Source organism: Trifolium pratense, linkage group LG6 (genome assembly GCF_020283565.1).
Source record: "Trifolium pratense cultivar HEN17-A07 linkage group LG6, ARS_RC_1.1, whole genome shotgun sequence".
Taxonomy (NCBI): domain Eukaryota; kingdom Viridiplantae; phylum Streptophyta; class Magnoliopsida; order Fabales; family Fabaceae; genus Trifolium; species Trifolium pratense.
In genome coordinates, this window is record NC_060064.1 from 18,422,313 (window position 1) to 18,445,295 (window position 22,983).

Sequence of the window (22,983 nt, forward strand, 5' to 3'; positions counted from 1 at the left end):
AGAAGAAAAAACACTTCAAATTTTGGACATAAATATAAGTAAAAATTAATTATTTTTAAATTAATTAATACTATTATTCATAATATGCTCTTATTTAATCATTTCACTTTTCAAAAGTTTATGTGATTTCCAAGACATAAATCACTTTTCAAAAGGTAATATAGTAAACTTAACTTATGTTTTGCATTAAATCAAGAAAATTAACTACACTTAACTAAATTTCTTAAATGCCGCGCAAATAATTATTTTTACTTATATTTATGTTCGGAGGGAGTAAGGGATAAGGCGAATTAATCATTTAGTCAAAAAAAGTTCAATTAATCATATTAAAGACTCTTTCTCTTTGTATGCAGCTTAAGTGCTTAACCATCACCACTTATGAATTGTATGGGATGAAAGAAGGGAACCATGTATTGTGACTAGTTGAATGAAAATACACACAAAGGACAAAAATGAAGCTACCGAAGCTAAACAATGGTACTTGGGAAAATCCAAAGCCAAATCAAAGAGAAAGAGTGATCAAATGAAACACTAATATCTTTTCAATTAGACTAAGATATATTAACTATACGATAGATCTAGAAAGGTGAATTATCTCTTATAAAAAAAATCAAAAAAAATAACTAATTTTCTTTCAATTTTAATTAGTTGAACGTACATTAGATTGAGATCGAACATGCTTAATTAAATTATTCTAATGATATCAAACCATGGCGGTGATTTTCTTCTCTTATATAAATACATATGTTGTATATCACAAAATGGAAAGGCTTAAAAACAATAAGTCATGGAGTACCAAATACTTGTAATATTGATTACTTTTATGTGTGCAAGCATTTTCATCTTCATTTTTAGAAAACTAAGCCAAACACAAAACTCTACAAAACTTCCACCAGGGCCAAACCCACTTCCCATTTTAGGAAACATCTTAGAACTTGGCAAAAACCCACACAAGACACTCACAAAACTGTCTCAAATCTATGGACCAATCATGACACTTAAACTAGGAGCAAGAACAACTATAGTAATCTCATCACCACAACTAGCCAAACAAGTCTTACATGAAAATTCTCAAATATTTTCTAATAGAACTGTCCCACATGCAATTTGTGCGGTAGATCATAACAAATTTTCAGTTGGGTGGGTTCCAACTTTAGCTTTGTGGAAGAAACTAAGAAAAGTTTGTGCTACAAAAGTATTTGCTACAAAAATGCTAGAATCAACAAAAATTCTTCGCCAACAAAAGTTGCAAGAATTATTGAATTATGTGAATGAAAAATGCAAGAAAGGTGAGGGTTTTGATATTGGTGAGGTTGTTTTTACAACTGTTCTTAATTCAATTTCAAACACATTATTTTCTATGGATTTGGCTCATTCCACACCTGATGAAAAGTCTCAAGAGTTTAAGAACATTATTTGGGGTATCATGGAAGAAGCTGGTAAGCCTAATATTTCAGATTTCTTTCCAATTCTTAGTCCCTTAGATCCACAAGGTTTGTATGGAAGGATGACCAATCATATGAAGAAGTTGTGTGAGATTTTTGATGGAATTATTGAAGATAGAATTTGTTCAAGAGCTTCCAAAGTTGATTATGAGGTTTGCAATGATGTGCTAGATTCACTTCTTAATAACAACAATATTGAAGAATCAACTTTTGAATTGAGTCGCAATGAGATGGTGCATCTATTTCTGGTTAGTATTGGTATTTCGATAATTAAGAGTCTATTTGCTATTGATTATAAAAAAATGATTTTAATATTCAACAATTTTAAGAAATGCAAAAATTATTGTGTGTTTGCTTACTGTAATAAAAATCATTTTAAAAAAGTTATAATAATGATTTTTTAGATTAACTACTAAAAATAGCTACGTCAAAGTTCATTTAAACAATGACTCCTTAGCTTTTGCAAATATGTAGGGATCAACTCAGCTGCATCAACTTTTCTATAATCATATTATATTAGAAAGTATTCACTATTATTTAATATGATTAATCATCATATTAAATATTCTCTCCCAACTATATTTTCCTCTTAGACAAGGATCACATTGAATTTTTTACTGTTTACTTAACCTGCCCTAATTGTTTTCTTCTTACTAATTTACATCCATTTGGTTCATTTGAACATTCATTTAGTCTTTACATTGATTATGGTATGTTTGGACCACTTTAGACCAAAATTAGGTTTGGACCACTTTGGATATTTGTTGTATAGTGTTTATTTGGATGTTTTCTCTTCCCACCCACATGAATCTTTTATCTCCCTTGAATTTCCAATTTTGCCCTTGAAAAACCGAAGTTTTTTTTTTGCCTTGAAAACAAATTTCGGTTTCTAAAAACCGAAATTTACTCTGAATTTGCACTAGTAAAAATTCGGTTTCTGCGAACCGAATTTTTCTGCAAGGGCAAAATTGGAATATTGAGAGTATAAAAGACTCATGGGAGGTGAGGAGAGAAAACATCGTTTTTTTGGTACATATCGGTTTCAATTTTGGTTTATTCAGAAAAAGTCAGCAACAACAACAGTTCTACTATTCATGTGCACGGTTTAAGCATTAATCATCACCTTTTGCTAATACCATAGGGCTACATTTAATTGAATTTTGAAATAATGTTTTAATTTGTTAGGACTTATTTGTTGCTGGGATTGACACAACATCAAGTATAATTGAATGGATTATGGCAGAGCTACTACGAAACCCTGACAAATTAACAAAAGCAAGAAAAGAGCTATGTCAAATAATTGACAAAGATGAAACAGTTGAAGAATCACATATTTCTAAGTTACCTTATTTACAAGCAGTTGTGAAGGAAACATTGAGATTGCACCCACCAATTCCATTATTGTTACCTCACAAGTGTGATGAAAATGTGAACATATTAGGCTTCAATGTGCCAAAAAATGCACAAGTATTAGTTAATGTGTGGGCCATGGGAAGAGATCCAATCATTTGGGAAAATCCTAATATATTCATGCCTGAAAGATTTTTGGAGTGTGATATTAATTATAAGGGTAATAATTTTGAGCTTATACCCTTTGGGGCTGGCAGGAGAATTTGTCCAGGGTTGCCATTAGCTCATAGGACTGCACATTTAATGGTGGCATCCCTTCTACACAACTTTGAATGGAATCTTGCTGATGGGCTAATGCCAGAACACATGAACATGGATGAACAATTTGGATTAACCTTAAAAAGGGTTCAATTTCTTCGAGTTCAAGCTATTTCATTAGCTTAGATGGATATGTTGCAAAACTTTATACTATAATAAAGGCCAATGCTTAATTTACGAACGCATACGTGAAGAAAGCGAAAAACAAATCTCATCCGTTGGTTTTGTTCCCAACTGCCCTTTGTATTCCACTGCATCCCTTTATTTTTATCTTTATCCTTCTTTCCAAGAGCAATTGTTGTGTTTCTTGCTCATTGTTTTCGTAGAAATTAATGACTTTGGTGGTAATCGATTTTAATATATTAGTAGTAGATTTCCTAAAATATTTAATGTTTTGTTACACTTATCTATTACTAATATATTAAAATCAATTACCATCAAAGTTAATAATTTATCCTTATTACTTTTAACCATGTTGCAAGTTTTATATCCTTCATTGTAATTTCACTAAAAAAATAATAAAAAAATATATAGTTTCCTCGTAAAAATTCATTAGTCAGTTTTCCTAGTTGCACCTTTGTTTTCAATTTCTTCCTATACACCTCCCTAACACTGTGTTTGTTTAGGTAGATTTACAAAAGAGAGAAATAAGAAAGAGAGAGATAGCAAAGAAATTAGCTATTTATATGGTTTGGATGAGGAGAGAAATAAGGAAAGAGAGAAATATAATGATTAATAACTGCCAAAAATAAATCTCTCCGTATTATGAGAGATTTGTGTGACAATAATTTTAAAACAATACTCTCATTCAACTAATTTATTTTCTTGTAGAAAAGGGTAAATTTGTTATTTTCCCATTTTTATTAATTTTTCTCTTCTCACTTTTCTATTCATTCAAACCATATAAAATTTCTATTCAATTTCTCTTCTATCTCTCTTCTCTCTTATTTCTCTCTTCACTATTTCTCTCTTCCCTATCTCTTTAACATCCCCAATTCCCTAAAACACTATAGTTTTAGTGCTCACCCCCCTCCCATTCTGCACATGTTTAATATTCTCACCTCCCTCCTCTTATTTTCTTCTAATTTTCTATTTTCTTCATAAAACTACTTTCTCTTATTTATTTTTCCATTTTTAATTTAATTACTAAATTAAATAAATTCTAATTTATAGTTTTTCTCGCTAAATCAATATCTTTACCTCAATAATTAAATCAATTAACGAATAAACACATTAAAATTTAATTCATTTAAATAAAATAATCATTTTTAAAAATTAGGGTGTTACACTTAAAACAACCTAAGAAATAGAGACTCTGATAATAAGTAATAACATCATAAATAAAAAATTTATAATTGTAAAATTAATTTGTGCATGTACTCAATATACACATGAGTACCTGATGAGTATATAGAGTGTCACGTGACTTTTGGAGCACCAATGCTTTACTGCGGGAATGGATTCTCTCAAGTGTGATTTACACTTGAGAGAATAAAAAAGTGTAATCTAACACCATCTAAATTCATTTTCTCTAAATTTTTATATGTTCATATCTCTTAATCAATGGTAACAAATCACACTTTATTCTCTGTGTAAATTACACTTGAGAGGATTCATTCTCCTTTACTGCATATATATATATATATATATATATGTAACATGTGTCACAAAAAGAAAAGACAGGTGCAAGCATTCTCATCTTACCAAATGTTCAAGTTACAGTATTATAAAGCAAACCACAAAACAACCATTCTTAAATTCTAATATTATGTTTTATCCTTTGAGTTCCTAGCCCTAGCCTATAAGAGAATTAGATTCATTGTTAGTAATTACTTATCCGCAGTATAGAGCTCTTAACAACAACTGAAAATCTAATGGTTCCTACATTATGGGATTGTAGAACAAATAATTATTATTTTAAAAAATAAAATATATATTAAAATTTCCTATTATTTTTTCTCTTCCTTTTAACTAAAATCTAACAAATTGTGATATGTTTATAGGATCTTATGATAGTTCCATTGATACACTTATTGACACAAATGGCGTTGTACTAAAGCTGATTGAGCTCTTGGGAACAGATAATATGCCCCTTTACATAGGAATGTATCATTCATTATCTTGTACATGAAAAGAAAGAATTATGTTTGATGGTTGATGACTTAACCTCTGTATATATGTAGTTGCAAGCTTCTTCATTTCTAACATGCATTATTATAGAAAGTTTGACGATATGAAAATTGTAGCTAAATTTAATGTCATGTCTTGTTATCCATTTTTAAAACTTTTTTTATAGATAGGACAAAACAATCAATAATGACTTTAAACGGAATTTCAATTTTTGTGTCCTTGTTTAAACGAAATTTCAACTGTCATGTCCTTGTTATCCCTTTCTAAAACTTTTTTTGATAGATAGGGCAAAACAGTCAATAATGACTTTAAACGGAATTTCAACTGTCATGTCTTTGTTATCCCTTTCTAAAACTTTTTTTATAGATAGGGCAAAACAGTCAATAATGACTTTAAACGGAATTTCAACTGTCGTGTCCTTGTTATCCCTTTCTAAAACTTTTTTTTATAGATAGGGCAAAACAGTCAGTAATGACTTTAAACGGAATTTCAACTGTACATGTCCTTGTTATCAATTTCTAAAACTTTTTTTATGTATAGGGTTAAACAGTCAATAATAACTTTAAACGGAATTTCAATTGTCGAGACCTTGTTATCCCTTTCTAATTTTTTTTATAGCTAGGGCAAAACACTCAATAACGACTTTAAACGAAATTTCAATTGTCGTGTCCTTGTAAATTTAGTTACAATTTTCATATCGTCAAACTTTCATACCTATATAAAGGGGCATATTATCTCTTCCCATGAACTCAATCAGCTTTGGTACAACGTCATTTGTGTCAATAAGTGTATCAATGGAACCGTCATAAGATCCTATAAACATATCACAATTTGTTAGATTTTAGCTAAATGGAAGAGTAAAAATAACAAGAACTTTTAATATTTATTTTATTTTATTTTTTAAAATAAGAGTTATTTTAAAAACAAAATAATGAGTGGAAGTATCTTACGTATATATATTAAATAATGAGTTTCTCTTATAATGAATCATTTGGGTGGATTGAAGTTCGATCACTGAGAAGAGTAATTGTTTATTACATTTTATTTACTTCGAGGCCACACTCAAGTTACTAGATCCCCTCTTCTCTGAAATTAAAGAGTTAACACAAGTACAAAAATGTTGATAAATGTTGGTTCAGCCATAAAAGAGTTAACTATATTGTAAGAGTTGTTCGACTCCCATGACCTGTGTGAAAATCTCTTTGATGAATGATTTATAAATACCTCTATTACTACTTATTGAATTTTTTGGTCTATTCAAAATGGTGAATTCGAAAATCAATTCATCTAAATTTTTTGTCATAACAATAAAATTTTATAATTAATTTGTGTACATACCCACGAATACTACGATATTGGATGGGTGCCACCGCCACATATGACTTTTAGATAATGTGTATATATATATATATATGTAGAAAAATCAACAAAAGATAAAGGCAAAAGCAAAAAGCTATGGAGTACCAAATATTTCTAATACTGATTAGTTTTATGTGTGCAAGCATTTTCATCTTCATTTTTAGAAAATTAAACCAAACTCAAAAATCTACAAATCTTCTTCCACCAGGGCCACGCCCATTTCCCATCATTGGAAACATTTTAGAACTTGGCAAAAACCCACACAAGACACTCACAAAACTCTCTCAAATCTATGGACCAATCATAACACTAAAATTAGGAACAATAACAACCATAGTAATCTCATCACCACAACTAGCCAAACAAGTCTTACATGAAAATTCACAAATCTTCTCTAATAGAACTGTCCCACATGCACTTTATGCACTTAATCATGACAAAGTCTCAGTTGGAATGCTTCCACCATTAGCTTTATGGAAGAAACTAAGAAAAATTTGTGCTACAAAAGTATTTTCTACAAATATTCTTGACTCAACAAAAATTCTCCGCCAACAAAAGTTGCAAGAATTATTGGATTATGTGAAGGAAAAATGTAACAAAGGTGAAGTTTTTGATGTTGGTGAGGTTGTTTTTACAACTGTCCTTAATTCAATTTCAAATATTTTGTTCTCTATGGATTTGACTCATTCCACACCCAATGAAAAGTCTCAAGAGTTTAAAAACATTATTTGGGGAATCATGGAAGAAGCTGGTAGGCCTAATGTTTCAGATTTCTTTCCAATTCTTCGTCCATTAGATCCACAAAGGGTAAAAGCAAGGATGACCAATCATATGAAAAAGGTGTATAAGATTTTTGATGGAATTATTGAAGAAAGAATTTGTTCAAGAGATTCCAAAGTTGATTATGAGGTGTGCAATGATGTGTTAGATTCACTTCTTAATAACAACAATCTTGGAGAAACCACTTCTGAATTGAGCCGCAATGAGATGGTGCATCTATTTCAGGTTAGTATTGTTTTTTCAGTAATTGAATTTCAGTAAATCATAATCTAATCACTTTTTTAAGGAGTTTATAGGCGTATGTAGGGGTGGAAATAGTTCAGACCTCTCAAGGGTCTATGATACCAAGATATCCCTACAACCTTTCAATATTTTGGATAATTTTTAAAACACTATTTTTAAAATCTGTTTGATTCGTAAAAGATAATAATTGGACCGAACAATATAGGACCCAACAACATAGATAAACTTCAAGGCATTTAACAATTTTTGTCTTGTACTTTGATGGACAATATTATTTTGATAATTTAGAAAATATGTTCTTGGGATAACAAGTTATCATTTCAGTTTCCATCCAATCTCATAGCCCCTAATTTGTCCGGTTCCCAAAAATAATTTTAAAATAAAATACAGTAACACTTGAAATTGTTATCCAACCCTTTTGTTTTTAATATATCAAACACATCTATACTTTGATTTCTTTGATGGTGAATTAAACTAAGTTTTATTCTTTTCCTCCAAATAGCTCGGTTAGTAGCTACTAAATCATTATTAAAGAGTTCGAGAATCCCCACACTTAAAATATTCAGGTCTAGCCGCTATAGGCTGCAAAATCCACTAAAAAAATAATTAACCTCTACAAATATGTGAATATGGTTTTTTTTGTTTTGTTTTTATAATCTATGAAATATGCGGATTGATTATATATGTTTCTAACTGCACTACATCCGCACATTTGGTTGGATGTAATGTTAAGAAGTTCCACATCGGATGTGAGTTGACCTAGACAATCGTTTATAAGTAAGAAACAATTTTCACCTTACAAGTCGATTTTGTATATTTGAATTAGGCCAATTTCAATTCTCACCTTAAAGTTAACAGACATTCCATATTTATTTGAGTAGGATTTATTTGTTGCCGGGACAGATACTACATCAAGCACCATTGAATGGATTATGGCAGAGCTACTACGTAATCCTGAAAAATTAACAAAAGCAAGAAAAGAATTATGTAAAGCAATTGGCAAAGATGAAACAATTGAAGAATCACATATATCAAAGTTACCTTTCTTACAAGCAATTGTGAAGGAAACATTGAGATTGCACCCAGCTGTTCCATTATTGCTACCACACAAATGTGATGAAAATATGAACATATTAGGCTTCAATGTGCCAAAAAATGCACAAGTATTTGTCAATGTGTGGGCAATGGGAAGAGATCCAACCATTTGGGAAAATCCAACTATGTTCATGCCTGAAAGATTTTTGGAGTGTGATATTAATTATAAGGGTAATAATTTTGAGCTTATACCTTTTGGAGCTGGCAAAAGAATTTGTCCAGGATTGCCATTAGCTCATAGGACTATGTATTTGATTGTGGCATCCCTTCTACGCAACTTTGAATGGACACTTGCTGATGGGCTAAAGCCAGAAGACATGAATATGGATGAGCAATTTGGGATAACCCTGAAGAGAATCAAAGCTCTTCGAGTTCAAGCTACTTCATCACCATAGATGGATATGTTTGAAGGGAAAATATGAATATAATTAAACATTTGTGATAAAATGAAAATAGATGCATTTGATATGACTGCAATTATGTTTGTCCCGTCGTTGTTGAGACTTCTAAAATTGTTATATTGTTGCATATGGATTTGGATTCTCTAAATTTGTTTTTCCTAAATTCACCTAAATTCAAGTAAAAATGAACTAAGAGAGAGAGAAAAAAAAGATATTGCATATCTAGGTGCATTTATGTATGTTGTAAAGACCAAAATACCCTAAAGTTTTGCCTAAATGTAAGAAATTTAGGAAACTATGACTTTAGAGAATCCAAATTTGTTGGATACTACAATTTGAAACGGGTAAAAATAATTTCTTAATAAAGGATGATGTTATAGCCATTTGTGAACTTAATAAAAACAAAAGGTTGTATATTTTCAAAGTGTAGATACACATATAAACAATAATTAATGAACTAGATCAAATAACATTTATTCGTAGTATATTTTTCCCAGTGAAAATAGGTTACACTATGTTTTGCGATAGTAAAAAGATTGAGTAATTTTATAAAAATACGATGATTCATCGTTTAGTTATTTAATATTAAAAAAATTAAAAAAAATCATTCAAGTAACCCATTATCTAAACCGGAAATTAGTGGATTTATCCAACCAAAATAGATCGTTATTTTTCATAGTGAAAATAGATTATAGTATATTTAAGAAAATACAACGGTTGAGTTATTTTTATGAAAAAATGTGATGATTTGTCATTTAGTTATTTAATTGGAAAAATAAATTACAATTTGGGTAACCCACTACCCAACCCAAAATGGAAATTAGCGGGTTTATCCAACCTGGTCCAATGTTGTAATTGCGGTTATTTTATTGGAGATTTTCTTTTGTCATCGTACCGGTTTCTCACACGCCTACGAGTTTCCATTTTTATCTTCCGCTACTTAAGTAGCGGATGTTATAAAAATGAGAAATTTGAGAGACAAAAAACATCTTACATGAAATTCAAGATTTTAAATGTCTGCTACTTAAGTAGCGGATTCATCCCCTATTTAAATAACGGAAGTTATAAAAATGAGAAATTTGAGGAAAAAAAAAACACCCGTAAGATGAAAATAGATTTTAAACGGCTATTTAAGTAGCGAACGTTATAAAAATGAAAATTTTGAGGAAAAAAAACACCCACACCGACAAACTTTAAAAAAAAAATCGTTGAATTTCAATAGTTTGAATACATAACTATATTTTTTGAATTTTTATAAAAAATTTGTGGAGTTGATCTACTCAATGAGATCTTTGAATTCAATGGTTGGATTGAAGAAATATAATGCCGATATCGAGTTATTAAGCGGAGTTAGTCAATAGAAACTTACTCCTTGAGTCAACAGATCACTCCTCATAAAATAATAACAAACTAAAAAGGCTTAAATATAAAAAAGGTCCCTCCAATTATGATGTGTTTACCGGCTCAAGGTTCAACTGGTCAGATTGAGATTCAATCAGGTTGGACTGTTTTTTAAATAAATATTTATATTTTGATATTTTCATGATATATAAAATAATAACAAACAAAAAATGCTTAAATATGAAAACGGTTCTTGCAAGACTTATTATGATTTTAGTCCCCATAAAAAAAGTATGATTTTAATCCTTACAAAATCACAAAACTTTTAAAATGGTTCCTGAAGTGAAATATGAGTTGATTTGGCAAATTTATTCTTAAGAAAATAAATCCAGAAACGTTCCAACTCTCCATCTAAGTGAATTTCAGCTATACCCTTGGTTGCTATTGACAGCATAGGCCCAAGCCCAACTGGAACACCAGGAGTAACATCACACTTGTTTTGAAGTTCCCATACACCATCCGTAAGGATTGCAGCCACAATTTTGTCATAATCAGGAAGAACAGAGTAGAATTTTTTAACAATCTGCGCAGCCTGGTGCAAAATGAAGCCATATGTGAAAAAACATAAACAAATGAACTGCGTAAATTTAAAACTAAAGCACATGTGACATTCACCCTGTTAGATTACCTCTTGTAAAGGAGAGTGAATTTCAGGAGGTGGTTTGGAGTGTTCTTCAGTGTACACTGCAGCTTGGCTTAATGCAGCTAAGGGAGTTTGCTCGTCATATCCAATTCGCAATTTTGCCTGGAAAACAAGTAATTAACAAGAGAAGTAAACCCAACCCACCAGATTATTTGAATAACAGAAAAATTGCAACCTGTAGCAAACGGATTATATATAGAGGTTCGCAGTCAGTTGCAGCAACAAGCAGACATGTATAATAAATCAAATCTTGAGTTTTATTTCCTCAATTGTGGAGATGTTGTCAGTTAGAATTTATCTAAGTAAGCCTGATGAATTATAATATGAATGTCGATTTGACAATAATGTGATATAATTATAGCGGATGAGCCATTGTATTAGTATAATACAATGATGATAGGAGCCAATGAGAATAAATCTATAATGACAACATTCTAAATCGTTTCTCAATCGGTCTACCTAATGAATTGTTCTAAGTGAGAATGTTGTCGCTTAGTTAAATAAGCAGACTTGTAGATTTATTGTGAAGAACAAGTTTATTGTTATAGATTTGTATAAACATTATATGAGATTAATTGACTTAGAGAGACGTCTTAGTCAATATTACTTGATGAAAGAAAATTACGTTTTCATCATTTGTGTAAATAATTTTGTGATACATCGAGGGGAATTAGATTTTAGCCAATTGAAATCAACAAGTGATAGGAACTCAACCTTTGTGATTGGAGATCCCATGAATAAGGTTCATATGGGTAAAAACAAGTTACTTGTTAGATCTGCTAGCACCAAAAATTAATTAAATAATTTTTGTCTTAGTCCTTTTCCTATGGTGTGAGTGAAAAAGTGTTAGACACTGCATTATTGAGAGGTTAAGCTTACTATAAAGCTTTTAATGAATTTCATATCCCTTATGGGTGGTGTATGATTTGCAGCATACACTTGATAAAATCACCTATTTGAGTGTCAAGTGGGGCCACTTGTATGAGATCTTGGCAAAATCTCTAGAGCACTCATGAAAGAATTCAGGCAAGCGCACGGCCTTTTCGCGTAACATAGCGGCAACAACAAGAATTGTGGGGTGTAATGCGATTGGTAGACCGCTAACATACGCTAAGTTTTATTGGTTCATATAGTTTGCTACACCAATGTTACTGTGTGTTAAGTACTATCAGTCTAAGACTGGTTCATATAGCTTGCTACACTAGTTTGATGCATTACATCAATGATGTTAATCCAGAAAATGTTTTTTGAGTATTCTTTTATACTTTAAAATAAATTGTGGGGGATTGTTGTCCATTTTATTGTTATAATTTATTTTAAAGTTATTTAAATTTTTTTTATATAGTTTTCAAAAGAATTAACTCATGTTTATTATTATTAATGATATGTTAAACATGTGTTTACTAAACTTGGTCAAGTACACGTTATATTTTCAATTGGCATCTATACCCCCTTTATTCCTAACTAGCGGGTCAGGCGCGCGTCTGCCTGTGTCTAACTTATGTCAACATAAAAAGAAATATATGTCTTATGTTATTTTGAGTTTGTTATTAAATAAAATTTGTTGCTACTAAAAAAATCAAGGGTATTGTTGGTATTATTGTTAAGTGTTATTTCAAATTAGAGTGAAGGGCAAGATGGACCCAAAAAAAATCAGCCCAAACTCTCCTATCTCCTTTATATATTGGAAATTTTTTTTTTCTACCCCAACAATATTCACTCTACCCCAACATATTTTTCAAAATACCTAGTATACCCTTATAAAAATTTAGTATTTTTTTTTGTCGTATTATACTGTTCCGGTAAACTGTTTCATCCTCCCAAAAAACTGTTTCGGTAAGTATTTATCTTTACCGGTATGTTAATTTTACCGGTACACTTTTTAAAAAGTGTTCCGGTATGTTAATTTTACCGGTACACTTTTTAATAAATGTTTCGGTATGTTGATTTTACCGGTACACTTGGTTTTAATAAGTGTTCCGGTATGTTAATTTTACCGGTACACTTTTTAATAAGTGTTCCGGTATGTTGATTTTATGGGTACACTTGGTTTTAATAAGTGTTCCGGTATGTTTAATTTAAAGACTGATCTCTTTGTTCGTCGATAACTGCAGAGCATCAACTTTGTTTCCCAAAAATGACCCTTTTTCTTCTTTTGTTCTTTTTCTTCATCTTCTCCACAACCCATCTTTCTGAATCATCATCTTCTTCTGATATCACAACTCTAGTTTACAAAGGCTGTTCAAAAGAAACTTTCACAGATCCAAATGGTGCATATTCACAATCTCTTTCAGCACTCTTTGGTTCACTAGTTTCACAATCAACAAAAACAAAGTTCTACAAACCAACAACTGGTAATGGCCAAAACAGCATAACAGGTATCTTCCAATGTAGAGGAGATCTCACAGACTGAGATTGTTACAGCCGTGTTACAGCTGTGTTAGTAAACTTCCTGTTCTTTCTGACAAAATCTGTGGCAAAACCATATCTGCAAGAGTTCAACTTTTAGGTTGTTACATGTTTTATGAGGTTGCTGGTTTTCCTCAAATTTCAGGTATGGAAGTTCTTTTCAAAACTTGTGAAAAAACATACCGGAACACTTATGCTACTAGTTATCAATGAAATAAAACCAAGTGTACCGGAACACTTATTAAAAAGTGTACCGGTAAAATTAACATACTGAAACACTTTTAAAAAGTATACCGGTAAAATTAATTTACCGGCAAAGATAAATGCTTACTGGAACAGTATAATACGACAAAAAAATAATTAAAATATACTAATTTTTTATAAGGGTATATTGGGTATTTTGAAAAATATGTTGGGGTAGAGTGAAGATTGTTTGGATAGAAAACAAAAATTTCTATATATTGTTAATAGATGAATAGGTTGAACCGTTTTAATTGGAATGAGATGAAAATATATCACTACAAGGATTAGGAGATATGGCTGTAACATTTTTCCAACCGTTGAATTGTTGTTGGCAAATTACAGGAAGGACAAAACTTAGATCCTGTTCTATACCTACTGTTCTTACTGTTACCTATTAAAATTTGACACGTGTATTATTTTTCCACGTGACACTTCTTCCAACTCACGCCGTGACTTCTATTTGATTTCAAACAAAATATCTTCGTTCTATAACTACTAAACAGAGATTGGGAATAAGTCTTTTTGTTGGACACATCGCTGGTGAACGGATTCATCCAATCATCCGTAACAGGATCTATTGAGAACATTTGTATTTCTGACACTGTTGGTATTGATGTTTGGGAATTTATTGTGAAGTTAGTGATGGAGATTGATTGGAAATAAACGAGGGAGGTGATAATGCTCATGTGTCTCCCTTCAATTACATGATTCTCACACTATATAGCTAATTTTGAAATCTTCGTTCATATGGGTTTTCTTGTGTTTTTCATAGTCAGAAAGTATATAGAATTCATGTTTAAATCTGGAATAGTGGAATATGAACCTGCCGATCAATTAATAATGCCTATGTAAATGTTTTGTTCTATGGATGTGAATGGCGGCATAGCCACCATGCCTTCATTGTTGGTGCGGCTGAATAGTCTCCTTTAGAAGAACGTGTATTGCAGAATCGTAACCAACCGAACGACGTTAAGTTTATCATGTATGACGTGGAAAAATAATACAGGTGTCGAATTTTGATAGGATAACAGTAAGAACTGTAGGTAGAGAACAGGATCTAAGTTTTGTCCTTAAAGGAATTAGCAGCAATATTTACACATGGTTGCGATAAGTAACTTTTTTCCTAACAATATTTTTATCGTTGGGATAATACACTTATCTCCACGAATTAAAAAAATCGCTGGTATAGGATATCCATTTCCCAATGATTTTCCAAGATTGCTGCCAATTGACAAACAACTTGCTATCCATATTCTCACGTTTTAATTAGTGGGTAATTATTATTTTTTATTTTTTTATAATACAGGCATCTCTAATTTTTTATTAAAAAAAGTAGTACACATATACAATTAAAAAACTTGAATAAATTTCTTATAAAAAAAAACCTTAATAAATATAGGAGTAAAGATATTTAGTCCTAAAAAATATTGCAAATTTTAATTTTAGTACATAAAAAAAACGAGTTATTTCGTTCTCTTAATTTTAGTTTTGTTTTTAATCACTATTAACTAGTTTATGTTTATTTTTTTTAAAACAACTATATGTTCATGTTAATGTTTTTTTTTAGCCATGTTTATGTTAATGTTAAAATTATAATTTTTTTTATTTTCACACAAGTGTATTATGATACCTAGTATTTAGGCTTAATTAGTCTATTGGTCTCTTAAAGACATTTTAGGTTTTACAATGGTCCCTTAAAGAAAAAAATGTCCGGATTGGTCCCTTAAAGAAAAAAAGGCTCGGATTGGTCCCTTAAAGACATATATTTTTGTCATATTGGTCCTTTCCGTTAAATTTTAACTCCAAATATAACAAAAACTTCCAATGGTTAAAATTTTAAAAATTAATATGGTTTTTGGTGGACCACTTACACTTAACGACATCCACAATTCAGTCTACTAAAACTAACGTTTTTTGTAAAAAAATTGATGGAAAGGATCAATTGAGAAACAGATGTGTCTTTAAGGGACCAATCCTGACCTTTTTTTCTTTAAAAGACTATTGTGAAACCTAAAATATCTTTAAGGACCAAAAGACTAATTAAGCCAATAGTATTTATTATTATTTCAAATCTCTATGGGGGCGTTTGTTTCAAAGTTGTTAATTTTACTCCCAGGAATCATATTCCCAGGAAATAATAATGGGAACTTTATTCCCAAGTATTTTAGAAAAAACATGTTTGGTTCATATTAACTACATTCCTAGGAATTATTGATAAAAGTGGGTAAAAGGGAAGTTATTGGAAGTTATTTAAAATGTATTCCCATTTTCATGGGAACTTTTCTTTCCCACCCATTTCCTTGGGAATAAAATCATGGGAATAAGAGAAGTTATTGGAAGTTATTTTATTCCAAGGAAACTTCATATCCAGGAATAATTTCATGTCAACCTTGTAACAAACATGGGTATATTTATTCCAACCCATATATTCCCAGGAATATTATTCCTAACCTTGAAACAAACACCCCCTATGTGTCGATATATGTTCAAGAATATTTTAAAATATCCATGAACCAAAAAAAATTTAAAAGGACTTAAATTAAATATTTGCTTTTTTTTTCCTTAAAAAAAATATTTTCCTTTTTTAGTGGACTAAAATAAAAATGTGTTCTATGTTATTTTTTTGTCCAGAATCTTATTTAATCTATAAATATATACCAAGTTTTTTGTCCACTATATCACTACCTTTTTTAACCACCGATCCGACTCACAAGGTTAAAAAAAAAAACTGCTCACTCAAAATTTTGTGAACATGGATCAACACATACTTTGAATTATGGAGGCTTTTATTTACATATTTTGTACCAATAAATTAGGAGCCACTTTCTTGTTTGAGGATAAAAACTAAACCGTTCCCACTAAGTAAGTAATACGCTAGAATTTCTCTTCGGTGAGCTTTGGAAACTGCTGGAAGAGTTTAAGCACTACAACTCCAATTACTCAGTTTTCTTGTTTAATATTTTCTCAATCCATGTTTAGTAATGGTTCTCTCTCTCAACTTCTCAAGTCTCAAATGTTATTTCAAATTCAATACATCACAAGTGTGTCTACTTTAAGAAGGTAAAATAATGACTTTACTTAATTGTTCTTCAATTATTCTTTGTTCTGGACAAGACTTTTGGGCTGAACCAAACTCAATGTCAAATTCACTCGCTCAATGCCATATCTATTGGCCTATATATACGACCTTCACAAACCTCACAAGGTATGCATTGCTCTAACCTCGACCTCCACCTCAAGCTTATACTGACTTGGGCGTCGGAGCGTTATCTGCAGGTACCCCCTTTCGGTGTTGCCGGTTATCCGTAATGCTCGGATTCGAACCTCCAACTCGGAGCATCCTTCCACGGATCCATCAATGTGAGTCCTCTACCTCTTTTTATCTCTTACGATAAAACTTGAGTTATGTTACCAACATTCTTTTTACACAATTTTTCTTTCTTATTTCTATTTTAAAATTCTTTGTTATTTTTTCAGTGATATAATGCAAAAGAATGAATCGATACAAAAATATCGGAAAAACTCAACTCTTAGTTTTAAGTATTGCAAAGAGAGAGAAAAAAAAAGGGGAAGAACTTTCATTCCAACCGAAAAGACGTAGCTATTGATTTTGTTAATGAAATCCTTATTCTTATTAAGAATCTTGAGTTCTAGTAATTTTAATCTCATAATTTTTTTTTATTTCTTGTGTTAATAATATCTAACATAGTTTTTTATGTTCATTGTTCTATGCAGGATACTTTTAAAATCGGTGAATCAGAACATAACCAAAATACTATATTTTAGGCATCAAGGAAGACTATACCAAACTTACAAGACAAAACTTCATAATCAATATTAAAATAAAATGAAATCATATAAAACAATTAATATGATATAAAAATTTCACAAAAAAATTATAAAAAATTATTTGTGTTTAAATATCAAACTATGGCTACGACTTTTATTATTGAGAAGAAAAAATATAGAACAAAAACTATATATTGGAAAAAATTTATTGCAACGACTTTAATCGTCGAGATAAGTTAGATATAACAACAATTGTGTTGTGTGCTGGCAACAAAAAAATTCATTGGCAAAACACTACTAACGACAACAATATTAAAAATCGTTGCAAAACTTTTGGTAACGGAACTTATCGCAACAACCTGCAGCGACTTTTTTTCCGATGGAACAAAACTCTTTTACAACAACTTTATACATTTGTTAGCGACAAAAGTCGCTGCAAAAAACTCATTATATCTTGACAATATATAGATGTGGAATGAAGAAACGAAAAAAAGAGAGAGGACTATGAGTTCACAAAAATGATTCCTCCTTCATTTGTTTTCATGAGATTATTTATTTTCTTCTTCAACATAAATTGAGTTGGATCTACATCACGGTTTCTATTATTTCTTGCTAGTTCTGTCACCTCGGATATGATTCATATTCGGGAAGGACCTGTTGAATCCTGAGGGATTTGCGCTTATGAGGCGGATAAATCCTTAAGGATAGTGCGATCAGCACGCCTCAGGTATTGTATCACGGTTTGATATTTCGCAGGTCGTTCATGGTTTGTGATATCGTAATTGCATATTTCACGGTTGCCGACATCAATTACCGCAATCAAAAGATAAGTTCTTATGAACTCTATTTTAATTTACTCTTTATAATATTTGTTGAATTACTTAATTTAATATATGGTTGAATATTGTGAATAGGTCCAATTTTTACAATAATACTGTCATAATTTGACCGAAAAATATAGAAAATTTGTTAATATTTGATATTCGTGGATCTCCGTGAGAACCGTGGGGATCTGTGGAGATGGGGATGGAGACAAATATTTCCCCATGGGAACGGGGATGGAGGCAAAATCTCTCCCCATGCACTTTGGGGCGGGGAACGGGGAAGCTTCCCCCGCATATTCTCTGCCCCGTTGACATCCCTAAACAAGCTAGCCCCAAAATATATAATAGTTTAGAGACCCGTGCAATTAATTTTTATTCAATATTTAAGTTTATTATTATATTAAGATAGAAAATTTATTTAAGATATATTTTTTTTACAAGATAAAATATTTAAAAATTTATTAAAAAATATTGTTAGAAGTTAGAACATAAGTGAAACTATTGTGCTCTTGTAAAACTTGTTAAATCAATAAATTTAATTTATTAAAGTCATTGTCCGTGTAAATTTTTAAATAAATTATATTATTATTTTGCGTCAAGTATTTGTTTTGTTTTTCCCATCTTGGTACGGTATTTGTCTCGTCTTGGTACGATGTCTGTCTTTTTGTTCAGATTTGCAGGTTTGTTCGATCCAAATTCAGTGCAGATTCAATGACTTTAGCATCATCAACGTTGCAAATCTAGATACATGATTATTCCGGACATTTGGAGTTTGTCAAATCAATTGTAGGCTTTGTCAATGACATTCGGTCGTTTTATGCTATTAACTCGGATGTTGTGAGCCTGTTTGCATATTCATCCTTATTAGTTTATAGCAAAATTGAATATGTAATGAATTCGATTGATGTATTCCCTATGAATTTGAACGAATGAATGAATATTGTTGTTTTTGAGTAAAAAAAAAAGAACTGAGAATTAATACCAAAAAAAATAGTTTATTTTTCTTATCTGCATTTCTTTTCTCGTTACTTAAATATTAAAAAAATAAATAACTTTATATCTCACTTATTTTATATATTGTATATATAAACATGTTAATAATTAATAATTTAGAAGAAACTTTAAATAAAATAATAGTTTTTTAGTTATATTTTGTCAAAGTCAAACAATTGTTTTGAAAGTAACTTTTATGTTACAAATTTTTTTAGAAATCCAAACAACTTTAACTTTACCTTTAAAGTTTCATTTTGTAACTTTAAGTTTAAAAAACTTATAAGTAGAAAAAAAGTCCAGCCAAACGCAATGACTGAAATTTTACCTTTTTCAAGGTGAAAAATTATGCATTCAGGATTCGAACCCTAATTCTACTTTTATGCATAGATTTGCTCAACTTCTTTGATGTTATTAGATTGTGTGGTTCATATTTTTATGTCTAGATTTCTTCAACAAATAAAAATTATTATTCGAGTAAAATTACATTTAATGGTAGAAAATATGAAATATTATTAAAACTGATGAGGACAAATTAATTAAGTACTCCCTCCGGCCTTATTTATAAGCAAAATTTACTTTTTAGATTAATTGAAAAATCAATGTATCTAGCCTAGATATAGGCCGGAGGGAGTAACTTGGTAGCAATTGACAAAACTTTCTTCTTTTTTTTTTAGGCCTAAACTTTCTATAATCATTTTATTGTTCGAAAGCTACAATGAAATATGGCATATTTACTATATATTTGCTCGAAAGTTGGGGAACTGTTCAGCACTTATGGCAGAACTATGGGGCATCCTATCAGCACTCCAATTTGCCACGGAGAAAGGATACGGTAAAGTTATTTTGGAGTCAGACTCTATAGTCGTCGTAGACCTTATTGTGAAGGGTTGTCCAGACAATCACCCTTGTGCTTCTATTATTTCCTCCATCAATCGCCTTAAGATGCAGGAGTGGGAGATTTCCTTCCAACACACCTATAGGCAGGCTAACCAGGTTGCAAACTGACTTGCGGGTCACGCTTTAATTGTACCCACGGGTATACATGTTTTTAATAGTCCTTTGCCGAGTTGCACAAGGCAGGACTGTGTTGGTGTTTATTTCAATTGTAGAGTTTTGTTGTAATTTAGCCTAACGGCTTCCCTTGTATAAAAAATAATAATTGTACCAAACAAAAAGTAAATCATATGATATTGCAAATATCTTATTCACCGACTTTCTCCCCATGAAACAATGTATAAAACTAGAATACATACATATAGTATAGTATGACTGTATCATGCAGGGGCGGATCCAGTGCATGGTGAGGGTGTGCACCTGCACACCCTGAAATTTGAAAATTTCCACCGGTACCCCTCTTCTTTTCTAATTTTGACCACCCTGAATATTTTATTTTGCACCTTGACCCCTTGACACCCAAAGTCTGAAACTCCACTCTCACAATACAATTTCACACTTCTCTCTAAACTAATATTCTCTCATATCATGTCAAAACTATTCACACAAACCACCGAAAATTTGATCTGAAGATTCTGAACCGGCGGCGGCGACCACTCCAGCCACCACCACTGTCCATGACCGCGCGAGATCTCCTCTCAGTCTCCTATCTCTGCGATTTTTCAGTGCGATTTCTCCATTTTTCTCTGCGATTTTGTTGTGCGAATTTCTCAGATTTCTGTGCGATTTCTCTCCCTATTCATCACCACAACCCTTCCTCACGAAGATTCGGACAACATTAGCAAGGTAATTGATCTTGATTTTAGGGTTTTGTTAATTTTTTTAATTTAGGGTTTTTTGAAAATTATGAATGAATTGAGATTTTAGTATTTTAGGGTTTTATGAAATTTTTGTTGGAAGTTTGTGATTTATTCTTATCTATAATTTTTATTGTGATTGAAATTTTGTTCATTTATGAAATCAGTTTATTAGTTTGTTACCTTTGTAATTTTTGGGATTCTACTAGTTAGGTGGGTGTGGCCGTGTGGGTGATGTGTTTCTCTGCTAAAATTTTGCAGCTTATTGTGTTTGTGTTGATTTAGTTTTCTCAACTACATGTATCACATTCTCAATATAGTGATTGTGTTTGTGTTGGTTTATTCTTGTCTGCGAGATTTGTTCTTCCCCATCTCTATCTTTGTTGGTCATCACTGCATAGATCTGTCACAAGATTAGGTACCATTTTGTGTCTATTGTTAGCAAAGCTCCTGTGGCCAACTGTTTTTGAGATATGAATTCCATTTTTTAAATTTTAGAGTTTGGTTCTATTCTGTGTTGAAAGTTTTCTGGATCATCTTTTAAATTGGTTTTGAGTTGGATCCTATTTTTTCACTGAAGTTTTTAATCTGGGTATATTGAAGCGGATCATCATTGACCCAAGTTTCAATTTTGGGATTTTATTTTGTGTTGTTTAATCCCCTTTTCTGTATTGTTCAGATTTTAAATTTTTCTTTCTTTCTTTCTTATATGACTTTGTAATTTTAGCCAAAATGATTTGTCCTGACCATGAAGGTGCGGAAGAAGAAAAGCAACAACTCCATCAATTTTCCATTTACATTCTATTTAATTTGAGTGAAAAGTAGCAACTTGAATTTTTGCAGATGAGAAACAGGATTAGTGGTGGGAAGATGATGTTGAGAGATGAAAAGTTTTGAATACGCTTTCCTTTGTTCTATCAATTTTAGCAATATGTATTCTGATCCCAAGTGGGAATGGGATGGTAAGCAGGCTGGTGTTCTGGTTAATAGCTTTGTTTTTCATTTCATAAATGCTTTCTTTGCAATGGATAACCCCGGAAAATGTAGAATCCTCTCTAGTTTGTATACCTGTCCTTTTCATTTTTACTTTAATTCAGACTAGCCAATTCAATGTACCTAATTGGAAGCGCAGTGTTAAGAACCTGAGGATGCAATAAGAGAAACAGCAATGAAGGTTGTGGGTCAGAGATAGATTAGTACAATCATTAATGAGATCCGCAACTCAAACAACCACCGGCCAAATTCATTGGTTCTCATTGTTATAGTTTGTTTTGTTTATGTTTATCTTTCTATAGATTTTGTTGATTTGATTGTTTATGTTTGAATCCATGACCTATTTATGTACTATTTTCCATTGAATTTTTCTTGGTAGGATTTTTAATGGGGGAGGATTCTCACACCCTAAGTTTTAGCTATACTTTGTGCAGAAGCTGAAGGGTGTGGAAGAAGCACCCTGGTATGCTCTTAATATAGCTGAACTACCACATAGGATTGTATTTGCATCTTTGGAAGGAATTGGTGATCTTTCACAAAAGTTGGTTGAAACTAGAAGACATGTTGTTTATCCGTTAGTTTATCAACTATTGAAGTTAGCGATGATTTTACCTGTCGCCACAGCAACCTTCGAACGATCCTTTTCTGCCATGAAGATTGTAAAAACTAGATTACGCAATCGAATGGGGGACAAATGGATGAATGATATTGAAAGCGATGTGTTGGAGCAAATTGATGATGAGCCGATTATTCAACGATTTCAGAGCATGGATTCGCGTAAAGGACAATTATAAAGAATGTATGTAGTTGTTTTTG

General features: G+C 31.3%; 2 protein-coding genes and 1 long non-coding RNA gene across 4 annotated transcripts in view; all 3 read left to right on the plus strand.

The window, feature by feature from the left end:
- The window catches only part of LOC123889260 (cytochrome P450 76T24-like), a 70,312-nt gene extending 61,043 nt beyond the window's left edge, over positions 1-9,269 (plus strand). The window contains exons 1-2 of one of the 2 annotated variants that reach the window (XM_045938522.1): positions 6,494-7,607; positions 8,507-9,269. In XM_045938522.1, the coding sequence (XP_045794478.1) occupies positions 6,699-7,607; positions 8,507-9,115 (1,518 nt within the window). In that variant the 5' untranslated portion in view covers positions 6,494-6,698 and the 3' untranslated portion in view covers positions 9,116-9,269. Of the gene's footprint in view, positions 1-6,493; positions 7,608-8,506 lie in introns of those variants that run through there. The other variant, XM_045938523.1, reaches the window with a different exon arrangement.
- LOC123889261 (cytochrome P450 76T24-like) lies at positions 581-3,496 on the plus strand. The gene is made up of 2 exons (XM_045938525.1): positions 581-1,693; positions 2,631-3,496. Exons 1-2 carry the CDS (start codon positions 788-790, stop codon positions 3,237-3,239), a joined length of 1,515 nt encoding a protein of 504 aa, XP_045794481.1. The 5' UTR covers positions 581-787; the 3' UTR covers positions 3,240-3,496.
- An 11,447-nt stretch (positions 9,270-20,716) lies between the features above and the next one.
- Positions 20,717-22,971, plus strand: LOC123889266. The gene is made up of 2 exons (XR_006802441.1): positions 20,717-21,163; positions 22,547-22,971. It is a non-coding gene; the product is annotated as an uncharacterized LOC123889266 (long non-coding RNA).
- The last annotated feature ends 12 nt before the right edge of the window (positions 22,972-22,983 follow it).

What these genes read in the sequence shown, in the direction of transcription:
- LOC123889261 (XM_045938525.1), top strand. Translation starts at nt 788, where the DNA reads ATGGAGTACCAAATACTTGTAATATTGATTACTTTTATGTGTGCAAGC. An exon ending in AGATGGTGCATCTATTTCTG is followed by an intron (nt 1,694 to 2,630) that starts GTTAGTATTGGT and finishes TTAATTTGTTAG; the next exon opens with GACTTATTTGTTGCTGGGAT.